Consider the following 16,402-nt stretch of genomic DNA (forward strand, 5'->3'; position numbering starts at 1 on the left):
ATCCAGGAGGACCTCCCCACACCTCACGACGTGAACATTTCTTCCAGCAGTATCGTTTTTCCTTCTCCTTAGAGCTGAGGTCCTCACGTCTGTCCAGTGCTTTTCTAGGCACTGGTGGTACAGCCTAGGACAGGCAAGGTCTGTGTTCAGAGCGACTTGACATTCACGTGGAAGAGAGAGAGAGAAATAAGCCACACAAACACAGGAGAGGTGCTGTGAGGAGAAAACAGGACACGTGGCTAGATGAGACAGTCTTGAAGGAGGTGGAAGTCATGGTTCATGGTCTTGGCTGTCTGTCTTCTACGTGCTATTCATTTTGTGGCTGCCAGCGTTCTTGAGTGAAGCTGGAAACCTTGCATGTTGGGCCAGATGACTTCTTCTCCTAGCGTCTTTGTAGATGATGACTCCAGCGATAAGCTACTGTCTCACCTGATAGGCTGGGGTTGGTGTCAGCTGGAGGATTTCAAACTTTGCTTCTGGTCCCCACAGCTGCTGCCTGAACATCCAGTAGATCTCCTGGGCAAACTTGAAAGCCATCAGGCCCACTCACCTGCTCGGTCTGTTGAAGGAACACTTATCCGTAAGGCAGATATGGGACGGGACCCTCCACATCTTTCAGCACATGAAGCTGACTTCGCTATACGAGCAAATGAGAGCAGAGATGAATGGTGAGTGGGTCTGTGCGGGGGATAGCTTCCTGGTGCTCGTGGGAGCAGGAAGGTTGCTGCTGGATTTCTACGGGGTCCTTCCAAGTTGCTGGTCTCCCCCTAAGAAAGACTCTCCCTGCCAGGAATGAAAGTTTAAAAGTACGAAGGCTGTGAGAGCTTGGAGCTCTAGCCTCGGAGGGGATGGTGATCAAAAGCAAGAAGAGGGAATTGAAACATGCATACCTAGTTTTGTTCCAAGGCTGCTTTCAAAAATGCAGATTTGTGCCAATGCAATGGTTGCACTAGGGGATGATTTGCTCACCACAGGAATTTCATGTTTGCTTATGCATGATTTTTTCCAAAGAGGTAAATGCAAAAGAAAAAACCTACAACGAGGGCTTCCCTGGTGGCGCAGTGGTTGAGGGTCTGCCTGCCGATGCAGGGGACACGGGTTCGTGCCCCGGTCCACGAAGATCCCACATGCCGTGGAGCAGCTGGGCCCGTGAGCCATGGCTGCTAAGCCTGCGCGTCCAGAGCCTGTGCTCCGCAACGGGAGAGGCCACAGCAGTGACAGGCCCGCGTACCGCAAAAACAAACAAAAAACCCACGAAACTGTACCCGGCTGTAGTATTCATTTATCTATTGTAATAGTGTAGCATTGCAGTATTTATTGTACCAGTCATGTGTTTCATAGTTAGCAAGTATAAAACTGCACTACCATCTTAATTGTTTGTCTTTTTAAAATGTATCACGGATCCCATTTTCCATCTGGATTTTGCTTGCGACTTTACTTACTGCAGAGAGTTTGAGGAATGCGTATGTCACTTTCTGGCAGACCTGGCTGCCTCTGAGACCTGTAGAAATTAATAACTTTTGCTGGTGCCTGTTACAAGGCAGGCACTAATCTTAATGCTTTCTATGCATTGGTACTGACTTTTCACACTCTCATAAGAAGGGGATTCTGTTATTCCTGTTTTACAGACAAGGAAACTGAGGCACAAACAAGGTCACAGAGGTGGGATGTGAACCCAGGCAGTGGGTCTCCACGTCCTCTGTGCTTAACCATGTACTGCTTCTCTTGCCGTAGAATGAGAGCATGAGTTCAAGGAGTGGGATGGGAGTTGGCAACATGAAGTCTTCCCCATCAGAGCTTTGGGCATTGGAGGTTCTGAGTCACAGAAATTCAGGCTTCGAGCATCTTCTGGGCAGGACGAGGGGATGGGGACTCAATTTCCCTGTATCTTCAGTTCCGTCTTCCTCTCCTCCCCTCTCCCCATCATAAATCCCTTACATATGGTTGTCTGGAATAGGCAGGTGTTGAGCAGAGAGCCTGGGAATGGGATCTAGAATCCTTAAATCCCATTTGGCAATCCCGGAGAGAGACATTGGCACAGAGGAGAATGACATTAAAGGAAGAACTTCCCTCCTGGCCACTGGTCCTAATTGGCAATGTCATGTCCTGCTTGAAGCTGCATCACAGGAGCCCCTTTTCCCCAGTCCTTACCTGGTTCCCACCTGGCCTTCTAAAAGGGTGGGGCTTGCAGAAGATACCTCCTAAGCAGGAGGAAGCCCTAGACCACACCCATCCCACAGCAATGTGGGAGATGACGTAAAGGGACGGTGGACAGGTCAGGATCACTGATGCCCCCGTCAGCTCCGTCTTCTAGGAAACATGGCACAGTGAGAGTTTCTGTGCTTGAATGGAGCTGTGGCAGAGGGATTTGTGACTGAGTCTGTGAATGCACATGTTTATAGGCACACGTGTGCCGTCTTTTAGGGACTATGGGTTTAAGAGTTCAGGTTTTAACAACGGAGCTGGATTCAAAGGCTGGTTCCACGTCACCAACTGTAACCCAGGACAAATTATGTACCACGGGGCCCCGTTCTCTCTTATTGAAAACAGCTGCACCTAACTGAGTTTCTAGGGTGAAAACTTACAAGGCATTGGGTGCAGTGTAGATTCTCAGTCATTTGTTCATCTTTGGGACAGTTTTTCTCTTAACAGTATCACCTTCCCTGGTGGTTTCCAGATCCTGCATCATCACTGAGGATGACGCCAGACAGGCAGTACCAGAAGTGGGAGGGTGTTTAGCATCTCACTGTGCACACCCTCCACCCCACCAGGACTAGTTCATCAGATCTGGGAGAAGGGGTGAATCTGTAGTTCAACAGGCTTCCATAGATGGCCAAAGGGAAGTGAGAGCTGGGTTTTTTTTTTTATTAAGAAATTAGATTTAAATTCCAGGCTGTTCATTTGGAACAGCCCAGCTCTTTTTTTTTGTACTTTCTGATTTTTTTTAAATTTTAATTTTATTGGAGTATAGTTGATTTACAATGTTTCAGGTGTACAGCAAAGCGATTCAGTTATACATATACATATATTCATTCTTTTTTTAGATACTTTTCCCACATAGGTTATCATAGAATACTGAGTAGATTTTCCTGTGCTATACAGTAGGTCCTTGTTGGTTATCTATCTTGTGTGTATGTCAATCCAAAACTCCTCAATTTATCCCTCCTCCCCAGTGTTCCCTCTCTTGGTAACCGTAAGTTTGTTTTTGAAAACTGTAAGTCTGTTTCTGTTGTGTGGATAAGTTCATTTGTACCATTTTTAAAAACATTAGATTCCACATACGAGTGATACATGATACTTGTCTTTGTCCATCTGACTTGCTTTACTTAGTATGGTCATCTCTAGTTGCATCCATGTTGCTGCAGATGGTATTATTTCATTCTTTTCTATGGCTGAGTGATACTCCATTGTTCATATGTACCACATCTTCTTTATTCCTCTGTTGATGGGCACTTAGGTTGCTTCCACGACCTGGCTATTGTAAATAGTGCTGCAATGAACATTGGGGTGCATGTGTCTTTTTGGATTATGGTTTTCTGCAGATAATATGCCCAGGAGTGGGATTGCTGGGTCATATGGTGCATGGGGAGACATGGAAGGGGTCCTTTTAGTTTTTGAGAATAGGACTTTGTGAGTGGCTATGTGAAACACATCAGGGGGCTGGGGTTAGACCATTTCTCAGTGCTTTTCTTCCGTGGCATTTTATTTCCAAAATATTAGAGTGGCTTCTGTGTGCTGGCATTGCTGTGCACACTTGGGGTACATCAGTGAACAAACACAGGTTGGCTACCCGTCTCCTCCTCCGGGGTGGGGAGACGGGTAATGGACGTGATGAATAAGTACATTATAGGGTGTGCTAGGAGGCGACAAATGCAGTGGAGAGTGGAGGGGAGGGCGGGTGGGGTCTGCCTAAGGTGTGTGCTCCAGGAATCAGGTGCGGTGTTGATCGGGACCATCAGGCACTACTGAGGCGCTAAGATTTGAGCAGAGACTCGGAAGGGAGGGAATGAGTCAAGTGGATATTGGGGTTGGGGGGAGAGCATTCCAGACAGGAGGCTGGCTGCATCCAAGGCCCCCAGGCAGGGATGAGCTTTTAATGTGTGCTGTGGTCTTTGCAAAGTAGCATGTTTCCAAAGTAGTTGGGTTGATGAGGCTTGAAGATAACGATTTTCAGTCTCTTCAATTCCAAGTCTGTCAGAGAAATGGTTGGTTCTACTAAGACCATCCATCATTATTAATTTTTTTTTTTTTTTTTTGGCGGTACGCGGGCCTCTCACTGTTATGGCTTCTCCCGTTGCAGAGCACAGGCTCCGGACGCGCAGGCTCAGCGGCCATGGCTCACGGGCCCAGCCGCTCCGCGGCATGTGGGATCTTCCCGGACCGGGGCACGAACCCATGTCCCCTGCATCGGCAGGCGGACTCTCAACCACTGCGCCACCAGGGAAGCCCCATTATTAACTCTTTTTTCAGCCAGGGGAAATCTCACTACCCCATCATCACTGTTTTATTTCAGAGATGGCACAGGTATGGGGACCCCAAGATCCAGACCAAGAAGAACCAGAGATGCTGGAAGAAGAAACAGGTTTGGCTCCTACTTTGTGATGATTACAGACAAATTGCTGGACGGAACCTTCATTTTATGGGTCCCACATTGGCCACCTCCTTTGAAACTGTCTTCAGTTTATAGTCTGCCAGAAACTTGCCAATCTGTTCTTCCTGTGCTGCCTACTGAGGAATAGGTTACCATAAACTGGACATTTCCTCTGGGTCCGCTCCAAGGTCTGAGATACCAGTGTCTGTTTCTGCTCTGTGTTGCATTAATAGGTATATGTATTTTTTTTAATTTTTATTTTTCCCACAATTTTTAAAGGCTGCACCCTATTTACAGTTATTACAAACTATTGGCTATATTTCCCGTGTTGTACACTACATCCTTGTAGCCTATCTCACACACAATAGTTTGTACACCCCAGTCCCCCACCCTCTCTCCGAGCCCTCCCTGCTTCCCTTTCGCCACTGGCAACCACTGGTTTGTTCTCTGTATCTGTGAGTCTGCTGCTTTTTCGTTACTATCTCTAGTTTTTCTGCATTTTTTAGATGCCACATATAAGCGATATTGTATAGTATTTGTCTTTCTCTGTCTGACTTACTTCACTGAGCATGATACCCTCCAAGTCCATCGAAGTTGCTACAGTGGCAAAATTTCTTCCTTTTTATGTCTGAGTAATAGTCCATTGTGTATGTGTTCCACATCTTCCTTATCCATTCACCTGCTGATGGACACTGACGTTGCTTCCATAGTTTGGCTGTTGTGAGTACTGTAGCTGTATTTTTTTTGTATGGGTGGCCCCGTGGAGATTTTTCACACGGACAAACTAATACCTACTGTGATGGAACAAGTTAAGGTGCGTCAAAGAAATACATGCTGTACTTGTGGATAATCCAAAAAGAATCACAGAAAATGCAAAACGTGCAATGAAAAGCATCGATGCTTTGCCCAGCCCTGGACTTCTGTGGAATCCACCACAGCCTCTCTTGGCTACCACTTCAGCTGTTTATTTCTATGTTCATAAGTGATGAACATATACTGCCATTTCTTAGGTTTTCAGTCAATTATCTGCTGACTCATCATGGCAGGTAAGTATCTCTTCTCATTTATTCTCCAATAAAAGTTGGAGGAACAGGGATTGAGTGTCATGTGGGTATAAGTCAGTGCTGAGCCATGTAATTAATCAGGATTACATGCTATGTTCATTTTCTAGGGCTGCTGTAATAAACTAACACAGACTGGCTGCTTAAACAATAGAAGTTTATTTTTATTTTCTAAGTGCTGGAGAGAAAATGCCCAAAACCAGGGGGTCAGCAGGGCTGTGCTTCCTCCAGAAGCCTGGGGAGAGAATCAGTCCTTCGTCTTTCCAGCTTCCTGTGGCTGTTGGCATTCCTGGGGTTGTGGGAGCATCACTTCAATTCCCACTCTGTGGTCACATGGCCTCCTCTTTTGTCTCGGAATTCTCTCTGCCTCTCTTTTATGGAAATATATCTGATTGCATTGGGCGCAATCCAGGGTAAGCTTCTCCTCTCATGGTCCTTAATCACATCTTTTGTCACATAAGGTTCTGGGGATTCAGATGTGGATATATCTTTTGGGGGGTCACTATTGAGCCCACTACACATGACTTTTGGGGGAACCATTTTCTATTTTTTAAAAAAAAGTTTATTGGGCTTCCCTGCTGGTGCAGTGGTTGAGAGTCCGCCTGCCAATGCAGGGGACACGGGTTCGAGCCCCGGTCAGGGAAGATCCCACATGCCGCAGAGCGGCTGGGCCCATGAGCCATGGCCGCTGAGCCTGCACGTCTGGAGCCTGTGCTCCGCAACGGGAGAGGCCACAACAGTGAGAGGCCCGCATACTGCAAAAAAAAAAAAATTATTTATTTTTGGCTGCGTTGGGTCTTTGTTGCTGTTTGTGGGCTCTATCTAGTTGCGGTGAGCGGGGGCTACTCTTTATTGCGGCACATGGGCTTCTCATTGCAGTGGCTTCTCTTGTCACAGAGCACAGGCTCTAGGCACACAGGCTTCTGTAGATGTGGTGCATGGACTCAGTACTTGTGGCACTCGGGCACTAGATTGCAAGCTCAATAGTTGTGGTGCACGGGCTTAGTTGCTCTGTGGCATGTGGAATCTTCCTGGACCAGGGCTTGAACCCGTGTCCCCTGCATTGGCAGGCATATTCTTAACCACTGCACCACCAGAGAAGCCTCCATTTTCTATTTTTGTTTGAGGTAATCATTGCTTTGTTTTGTTTTAACTTTCTATGCAACTACCATTACATCATCCCACAGTTCTTTGGGAAGCATAACACCATCAAACATATCAAGGAATCAGTCGGCTCCCTTGTCATAATTTCTAGACAGTTTCCAGAAGCCGCATATCCTTCTCCATTCCATATCGGTTGTCACGTAGCTGCCATCCTGGGACTCCATTTAATCTTAAATTCCACTTTCTTTTTAAATTGAAGTATAGCTGATGTACAATGTTGTGTTAGTTTCAGTTATCCAGCACAGTGATTCACACATATATATATCCACTCCTCTGTTGATGGACATTTAGGTTGCTTCCATGTCTTGACTATCGTAAGTAATGCTGCAGTGAACATTGGGGTGCATGTATCTCTTCAGATTATGGTTTTCTTCAGATACATGCCCAGGAATGGGCATATGGTAGCTGTATTTTGAGTTGTTTTTTTTTTTTTTTTTTTTTGGCGGTATGCGGGCCTCTCACTGCTGTGGCCTCTCCCGCTGCGGAGCACAGGCTCCAGATGCGCAGGCTCAGCGGCCATGGCTCACGGGCCCAGCCACCCCGCGGCATGTGGGATCTTCCTGGACTGGGGCACGAACCCGTGTCCCCTGCATCGGCAGGCGGGCTCTCAACCACTGCGCCACCAGGGAAGCCCTATTTTGAGTTTTCTAAGGAACCTCCATACTGTTCTCCATAGTGGCTGCACAAATTTACGTTCCCACCAACAGTGTAGGAGGGTTCCCTTTTCTCCACACCCTCTCCAGCATTTATTATTTATACATTTTATAGATTTATAGATTTTTTGATGATGGCCGTTCTGGCTGGTGTGAGGTGACAACTCGTTATAGTTTTGATTTGCATTGCTCTGATAATTAACAGTGTTGAGTATCCTTTCATGTGCCTTTTGGCCATCTCTTTTGCCTCCCTTCTGTTTTAGCTCACAGAAGAAGGTACAGAGAGAAGATGAGGATGAAAATATTGGTTCTGTGGGACAGCACCCCTTGGCCTGATGACCATATATATCTCCACAACACGGTGGAGCACAGGAACGCAGAGAGCTGAGGAGACTACTGCATCCGAGCCGGCCTGGAGCCCAGCCACCGACAGTAGCATTGGAGGGCCTGGCGGTGTTGGGAGGACCACCCTGGCCATGAAGGTCATGCCACACTGGGCAGAGGGCATACTCTTTCAGCACCAGTTCTCCTGTGTTTTCTACCTCAGCTGCCACAAGGTGGGAGAGATTGTGAACACCACCTTTGCTGGCCTGCTCTCCTGGGACTGGCCTGACTCTCAGGTCCCCATTGAAGAGTTCAGGAGTCATCCCGAGAGCCTCCTGTTTGCCATTGATGGCTTTGAAGAAATGACTGTGTCTTCCAACTTGTACGAAAGCCCGCCCTGTACAGACTGGTACCAGCAGCTCCCAGTGGCCAGAATCCTACTCCACTTGTTGAAGAAGGAGTTGGTTCCCACAGCTACCTTACTGATAACGACCAGAGACTGTGGTAATCAAGATCTTAAAAATTTGTTAGTGAATCCATGAAGCTTGGGGAGAGAATCGGTTGTCGTCTCAGGGTTCACAGAGGGAGACCGGGAGGAGTATTTCATCAAGTTCTTTGGTGACCTAGACAAAGCTAATAAAATCTTGAATTGGTTAAGAAAAATGGAAACTCTTTTTGATTCCTGCTCTGCCCCCCTGGTGTGCTGGACTGTGTGTTCCAGCCTGAAGTGGCAGACGGCAAGTAATCCTTCTTTCTGGCTGGCCACACAGACCACCACCAGCATCTATGCCTATTTTTTCTGCAGCTTGTTTGCCACGGCGGAGGTGAGCTTGTCAGATCAGAGCTTGCCGGCACAGTGGAGAGCCTTGTGCCCTCTGGCTGCAGAGGGGATGTGGTTCTCAAACTTCACATTTGCAAAAGAGGTCATGGAACAAGGGCATCTGGAAGCCTCTTTTATTGATTCTCTCTTGAGGTTGAATATTCTTCGAAAGGTCAGTGACTGGGAAGAGTGCATTTCTTTCACTCACCGAGGTTTCCAGGCATTTTGGGGGGCCATGTTTCATGTGCTCTGGGGAACAAGAGGATCCCTTGGTGGTCCCTCAAAGCATCAAGAGATGAGGGTTGGGGCTTCCCTGGTGGCGCAGTGGTTGGGAGTCCGCCTGCCGATGCGGGGGACACGGGTTCGTGCCCCGGTCCGGGAGGATCCCGCGTGCCGCGGAGCGGCTGGGCCCGTGGGCCGTGGCCGCTGGGCCTGCGCGTCCGGAGCCTGTGCTCCGCAACGGGGGAGGCCGCAGCAGTGGGAGGCCTGCGTAACGCAAAAAAAAAAAAAAAAAAAAAAGAGATGAGGGTGTTCCTGAATGACGCCTTTGCTAACACAAACTTCTGCTGGCATCAGATGGCTCTTTTATCCTTTGGTCTTTTAAATACAGACCTAGCAAGAGAGCTAGAAGATACTTTACACTGTGAAATGTCTCCCAGGGTAATGGACGAATTATTAGACTGGGCAGAAGGGTTGGAGAACCATGATGCTGTCTCAGTCCACTTCGGATTCCTACAGTTCTTCCAGTGCTTACGTGAGACTCAGGACGAAAATTTTATAAGGCAGATTTTGAATCACCTCCTTGAAGCTGATCCTGACATTCATGGGTATCAGCGCCTCCAGGTTTCTTCCTTTTGCCTAAAGCACGGTCAAAAGTTACGTAAGCTGAGGCTCTCTGTCAGCGGTCCCATCCTTGAGATGAAATTAACTTCTGCCGTGGAAACTCTGGAGTGAGTAATGCAAAACCTTCTCTAAGTTTCTCTCATCTTCACAGGCTCTGCCCAAGTTCTTCCATGAAAAACTGGGGGTCTGTGGTTGTGTTATCAATGGTTATGATTGACCAGATATTCTAGATGAGCTCCAGTCTGTGAGAACGTTTTCCTTTAGGTGTCATGGAGGATTCCCTGGGTACTCAACCCATCTACTTAGAGGTAGATTTTATATCTCAGGCACTGCGTGTTGAAGGTGTGTGTGCCAGGCATTGTACTATAACACCTACTTGTGTCAAAATGATGCCCATAACTCAATGGAGGGGGATCTCTTATTCAGAGATGAGAAAACGGCAGAATAAAAGCACAATTTTCTTAGTCAATGTGACTATTAAGTAGCCCAGCTCCCTTTCAGAGCTCCAGACCTTAAATAAAATGCTGTATGCCTCTCCTTTGAGCATACATTGGAGCCAGGGTGGGACCGGTGGTGTCAACAAAATCTTAAAGCTTGTTCTGATGAGTTTGTCCCTTTGTCCTCCTGGAAGAAGAAACTTAAAAATACTTGAGCCACTTTTGGCTCTTCTCCTACGACCTTATCCCATCACTGACACTTCTGGCTTCTGAGCTGGAAGGTAAGGAAACCTGACTGTTCTGTTACTTATTTCAGGTCCCGGGAATGTTTTCTAAATTCTTATCTTGAGACAGGAGCTGCTGTTCATGTCTCAGATTCTTTCCTGTTTAACCCTCAAATCTATAAGAAGCCCCAGTCCAATTTGGATTGAACAAGTTAAGATTTTGAATAGATGAATTTCTTTGTGTTCACCCACATTGGAGTATTAGTAAGATGCTTGGTTTGGGGGTCTGGGGTAATTAATGTCCAATACATGTAGACTATCATTTGTCCTATTTGGAATCCGTAAAAGTTAAGTAGGGGACTTGATTCAGGTAGCATTCACTGTTGGGTCATGTGAGTGCCCTTTACTATAAGTGATTTTCTAAGGATCATCCCACTTATCATGAGAATTAATGCCCAGACATCAGTCCTCACTTTATGCGTGACCACCCTAAGACTTAAGGAAGTTTAAGACCTTCCCTAAAGTTCCTAACAGATCTTCTGATGTTGGGTTATGTCCTACTTTTCTACAGCACAGCTTCTTACTGCTTTTTCTCCTCAGCGGTTTTAAACTCTGTATATCAGTATTAACTGGGGTGTTAAACACATGAAAGTACAGGCGTGTATACACAACACACACGCCCACACATACAAGTACACTTGAGGTTGGAAACAACTACTTTAACCAGTTACAGTTCTGGACTATGGAGTAGAACTTTATATATCCTCCAGGTGCTTTCAGAATATATTCTTCGTTTTACTTCCCTCATCTCATCTGAGATAAAAAAATTTAATTTCTGACTGTATTGCTCTTTTTTTTTTTTTTTTTTTTCTGCGGTACGCAGGCCTCTTACCGCTGCGGCCTCTCCCGTCGCGGAGCACAGGCTCCGGACGCGCAGGCTCAGCGGCCATGGCTCACGGGCCCAGCCGCTCCACGGCATGTGGGATCTTCCCCGATCGGGGCACGAACCCGTGTCCCCTGCATCGGCAGGCGGAGTCTCAACCACTGCGCCACCAGGGAAGCCCTGTATTGCTCTTTTATTGTTAACATTGAGAGCCTACTGCATAAGCGAAATTCTAAATAATTAGAATTCTAATAATTCTAAGATCTAAATATTTGCATGAATCTTCTTTAATCCTCACAAAACCCTATGAGAGTTAATTTTTTTTTTTTTTTGCGGTACGCGGGCCTCTCACTGCTGTGGCCTCTCCCGTTGCGGAGCACAGGCTCAGGAGGCGCAGGCTCAACGGCCACGGCTCACGGGCCCAGCCGCTCCGCGGCATGCAGGATCTTCTCGGACCGGGGCACGAACCCGCGTCCCCTGCATCGGCAGGCAGACTCTCAACCACTGCGCCACCAGGGAAGCCCGAGAGTTAATTTTACTAGGCACATTTTGGAGATAGAAAAGTGGAGCACAGAGATTAGATACTAAGAGGCAGAGCTCTGAATCTGTCTTAAGTCTATTTAAGTCTGAACGCTTAGGGATTATACCTGTGGTCCGCCTCACTTACGTGTTTGCTTTTCTCCAAAAAGAATTGTTCAGGATTGTGGGAATAAAACACCTGGTGTTGTGCAAACTAGGCTTTTTTGGTTACACATTTTCATATTCAGAACTCCAGTGAGTCTCTTTTGTTAAGATCTTTTCTTGCCTCCTGTAGATCATATTCTGGGTGTTGGTTGAGTTTTATTTACTCTCATCAGCCTTCTCTCTCTCCCTCAGAGGACAGGGGTTGCCGATTTCAGGAAACATCAGTGGGAGGACATTTGCTCTGTGTTGTGCAATGGGAACATGAGAGAGCTGGACCTGAGTAACAGCAAGCGTAATACTTCATCTATGAAGGAACTCTGTTATAAGCTGAGAAGTCCAAGGTGCAAACTCCAAAAACTGACGTAAGTGTGAGACTCTCGTGGTTTGAAGAATGCAATAGGAGAATAACCCACTTTTTTTTTTTCCTTTTTGATGACAGCCGTGAGTTATCTATTGGCCAGAAAGTAAGCTAGGTACGCGGGAGAATAAAATAAAGGGACTTACATTCATGAAGCCACTAATTAGGCAAAGTAGATTGAAATTTAAGAAAAGGGCCATCTGCGGCGGCTGTAGGTGGCAAGTTGGTCAGAAGGGATTTGACCATTCTAGAGCACGTTGTTTTAGAGCCATTCACAACTCACTTCTTGTCATGAATGTGGCGTTAGAATTCAGTTAGTATATGACATTTCCTTGTAAAGGGCATCCTTTATTTCTGCTTGGTGTATTTGAAGCTGAACCTTTAATAGTTTAGCTATCACAGCGGCAACTCAGATGGGGGGTTCTGGCATCACCTCTACAGAAAGTTGTACAGTGTGATTTTCTGAGAGGAAGTACCCACAAAACATAGAAGATGGAATATTTAGGGTACCACCGTGAAACTAAAAATGATGACTCAGAAAAATAATTCATCTCATATTTTTAACTAAAAAAGGGCAATCTATCTTGCACGAGAGATACATGTAGACAAAGTACTTTTTCCTTAAGACGTTTGAGGTGGAGTGCTTTTTGAGCCAAATACGAAGGAATAGAAAATCTCTAGGGCATGGTAGGGGCAGAGTGTTTGAGAAGAGCTAAAGGTATGTGGAGTCCATGAGACGTGCTCTGTGTCTTAAGGAAAGGTGAGTCATTTGTGGTACAGCATTTATTCATTCAATAGATATTTATTGAGCATCTGCTATCTGTTCTGAGGTTATAGCAGTGAACAGAACAGGTCATTCTTGCCTTCGTGGAGCCTACACTGGGTTGGAGAAACAAACTTAAATAATCAGGATGGTATATGAGATGGTGACATCTCCCAAAGCAGAAGGAAATCAGTTCAGCAACTCAGAAAGGGTGTGAAAGAGGGAAGCTTTGCACTTTTAGATAGGGGAGGCCCCCTCTGCCTTCCCTATCTACCTGAAAGATATTTGAGTAAAGATCTGTACATTGGATATGAAGCATAATTTGGGATTGAAACTTAGTGGTCCTGTAGCATGCTGCAAGTAGAAACGACAGATTCTCAAATCTGGCCCAAAGATAGGGAAGAATTAGCAGGTGGAGTTCGACCTTGAGGGAGAAGCCAGGGAAGAAATTAACTGATAAGGACACAGCAAGTAGTACTTAGAGTGGAATTTGAGATGGAATTTGGTTAGATGTTCTGGAGTCTAGGACAACTAACTCTATCCTACTCTTCCTCCACCTTTCTCAAGGTCATGCCTCAAGGTCTAAAAATCAGATGCAGGCACTGATTCAACGATTTAAGAGCAGAAGAGTTGACGATGTTTTTCCTCACACTTCTGTGTGTTGAGTGAACCAGATCAAATACACGGGTGGCAGGCTTAAACAGCCTTTGATGTCCTTTTCCTTTCTCTCTCCCCCTCTCCCCCTCTCCCCCTCTCCCCCTCTCCCCCTCTCCCCCTCTCTCCCTCTCCTCCCCTCCCCCTCCCTTTCTTCCTTCCTTCCTTCCTTCTTTCCTTTCTTCTATTTTCATTCTATAACTTAGTTCTCAAGATAAGGAGAAACAAGTTCAAGAAAAAAACGAGAGAGTTGTTCTCACCAGTCCTCTCTGGGTTGGTGTGGGATGGGTGGTCACCTCCCTAGAAGAGTGTCGGCAGCCCCAGGACATCTTACATTAGATCTGGGGAGGAGGGGAGAAGATGGATTCCTGACTTCATACATCCAACTGAGCTTAGTGATCATATTTGACATTGCCTTTTCAACATTTTAGTACCATGACTCAAATCAATGTTTGGACTCCTCTTATGTTTTTTTGTTTTAAAAAATTAATTAAATTTATTTTTGGCCGCTTTGGGTCTTCGTTGCTGCATGTGGGCTTTCTCTAGTTGTGGCGAGCAGGGGCTATTCTTTGTTGTGGTGTGTGGGCTTCTCATTGCGGTGACTTCTCTTGTTGCAGAGCACGGGCTCTAGAGCGCAGGCTCAGTAGTTGTGGTGCACAGGCTTAGTTGCTCCGCAGCATGTGGGATCTTCCTGGACCAGAGCTCAAACCCGTGTCCCCTGCATTGGCAGGTGGATTCTTAACCACTGCGCCACCAGGGAAGTCCCTCCTCTTATGTCTTGTACATCATCCTTGAGGTTGTGTACATGTGTGTTAGAAAGGAAAGATGAGGAAGCAGGCTTCTCTCCCCAAACTTTCTCACTGCCTCTCTTCCTCAGGTGCAAGTCGGTGTCTCCTGTGAAGATTCTGAAGGAGCTTGTCATCGTGCTTCATGGTAACCACAAGCTGACCCACCTGGATCTGAGCTCTAACAACCTAGGAATTACTGTGTCCAAGATGATTTTTAGAACTTTGAGGCACTCAGCCTGCAACCTCAAGTATCTGTGGTAAGTCTTTGCTCTTCCAGATCTGTCCCCAAGATCACGCGTAGGTTTGATGATTCATTGGGAGGACAGGAGTCAACACTGCAGGAAAAGAATACAGAGAAAGACTAGCAAAAAGGGAAAAAAATGCATGGGTGTAGAGCAGTTGTTCTCAAATTTTAACATATATCAGAATTACTCAAGGGGGCATGTTAAAACACAGATTCCTGGAATCCACCCCCAGGATCCAGCAGGTCTATTGAGGGGCCTGATAATTAGCATTTCTAATAGACTCTGAGGTGATGCCGGACTGTGGACCACACTTTGAGTAGCACTGACTTGAAAGGGCGTAGCCGTCTTGTCTTTGAAGGGATGAGAAACGGGGAGAAATCAGCTCTTGTTCATGGAGCAAGGGGGTCTCTAAACAAAGACCACTCTTCCCAGGAGTAACTGCCTATCCTGGGGCCTCTCTGATAGGTTGGGATCGTGTGGCCTCACCCCTAGGGTTTGTCTTGAGCTCTTTGTGGAACTCAGCAAGAACTCAAGTCTGAAATGCCTCAGCCTGGGGGACAGTGATTTCTCTAACGTTGAGCTGAAAAGACTGCAGGGGCCCATTGGGATGTCCAAGTGCTCCCTGAAGCAGCTGTCGTAAGTCCTCCTGCTTTTTCAAAACTACTTTCTTTGCGAGTTTGAGTGGCAGTGTCGGGTTGGCAGTGCGACTGTGTTTTGGGAGCCTTGGGGATCCCCCTGTTGGTCCCGCATCCCGCTGACACGGTTCTTGTCATCTTCATCCTTCTCACCATTCTCCTTAGGGCTCCATCTCAGCCAGCTTTGCCTTCACCTTGGTCTTGGGCACCTTGACCATCAGCTTCTTTTGTACAACCTCCTTAGGCTTCTGCCAGCCTCCTCCAAACACAGTGGTTTTCAGCGAGGGCCAGTTTTGTCCCCACTGGGCACATTAGGCAGTGTCTGGACACATGCTTGTCTTTCAGCTTTGGGAAGGGGAGGACGCTCCAGGCATCTAGTGGGTAATCTCGTGCTCCTGGCACTGACCAGGTGTGATCAATATCCTACGATGTACTGGAGGGCCCCCTACAATCAAGAATGATCTGCCCTAAAGGTCAGTAGGAATGAGAATGAGACATCTTACCTTTACCCACATTATTCTCCTCCATGAAAATTATGTTCCTTATCTAATTTAACTTTTCCATGATTTTGGGTCCCAGATGTATGGCCCAAGGGACTGAGAGTTTGAGAAGGAGATAGGAAACCGGGCATAGCTGTGGCTCACCTTGCACCTTCCCCTCCCACAGCCTGGAGAAATGCAGCCTGTTGGCGGCCCACCGTCAGGACCTGGCCTTGCTTCTCATCAGCACCCAGGGAATGACTCGACTGTGCCTGGGAATTAATCAGCTCCAGGATGATGATGTGAGGCTGCTGTGTGCTTCCCTGCCTCACCCCGAGTGTGTCTGAGAGAGACTGGTGTAAGTTCCTCCTCATTCGGTGTCTGGAAATGACCCTCCGTGGGGTTAGGCGTTGAAGAAGACAGTGGCTCCTTCATTCGGGATCCAGTTATGTCGTTGAAAACTAACGTTCATGGAGCACTTACTCAATGTGCTAGTCATTGCTCTAAACACAGATTCTGAGTAGCACCCCCAAATCTGTTGAATCAGTCTCTGGAGATGGTGACAAGAAATTCAGTTTTAACAGGGACTCCAGGAAATTTTTAAAAGATACTTATTTATTTATTTGGCTGTGCCAGGTCTTAGTTGCGGCATGTGGGATCTTCACTGCAGCATGCGGGATCTTTAGTTGTGGCATGTGGGATCTTTTTTTTTCTTTTAATTAATTTTTATTGGGGTATAGCTGCTTTACAACGTTGTGTTAGCTTCTACTGCACAGCAAAATGAATCGGCCATACA

At 46.7% G+C, this 16,402-nt stretch overlaps 1 protein-coding gene across 1 annotated transcript; it reads left to right on the forward strand.

Moving 5' to 3' along the window:
* Window positions 1-369: 369 nt before the first annotated feature.
* Window positions 370-15,968, forward strand: NLRP13 (NLR family pyrin domain containing 13). The gene is given in 12 exon segments (XM_049702770.1): window positions 370-503; window positions 505-668; window positions 4,516-4,582; window positions 5,829-6,065; window positions 7,740-7,833; window positions 7,836-7,914; window positions 7,917-8,914; window positions 9,136-9,563; window positions 11,879-12,046; window positions 14,337-14,504; window positions 14,958-15,128; window positions 15,794-15,968. Coding segments are annotated over 12 exon segments (2,883 nt in total).
* Window positions 15,969-16,402: the final 434 nt, after the last annotated feature.

The sequence above is a fragment of the Orcinus orca genome, chromosome 20, assembly GCF_937001465.1.
Source record: "Orcinus orca chromosome 20, mOrcOrc1.1, whole genome shotgun sequence".
NCBI classification, from domain to species: Eukaryota; Metazoa; Chordata; class Mammalia; order Artiodactyla; family Delphinidae; genus Orcinus; species Orcinus orca.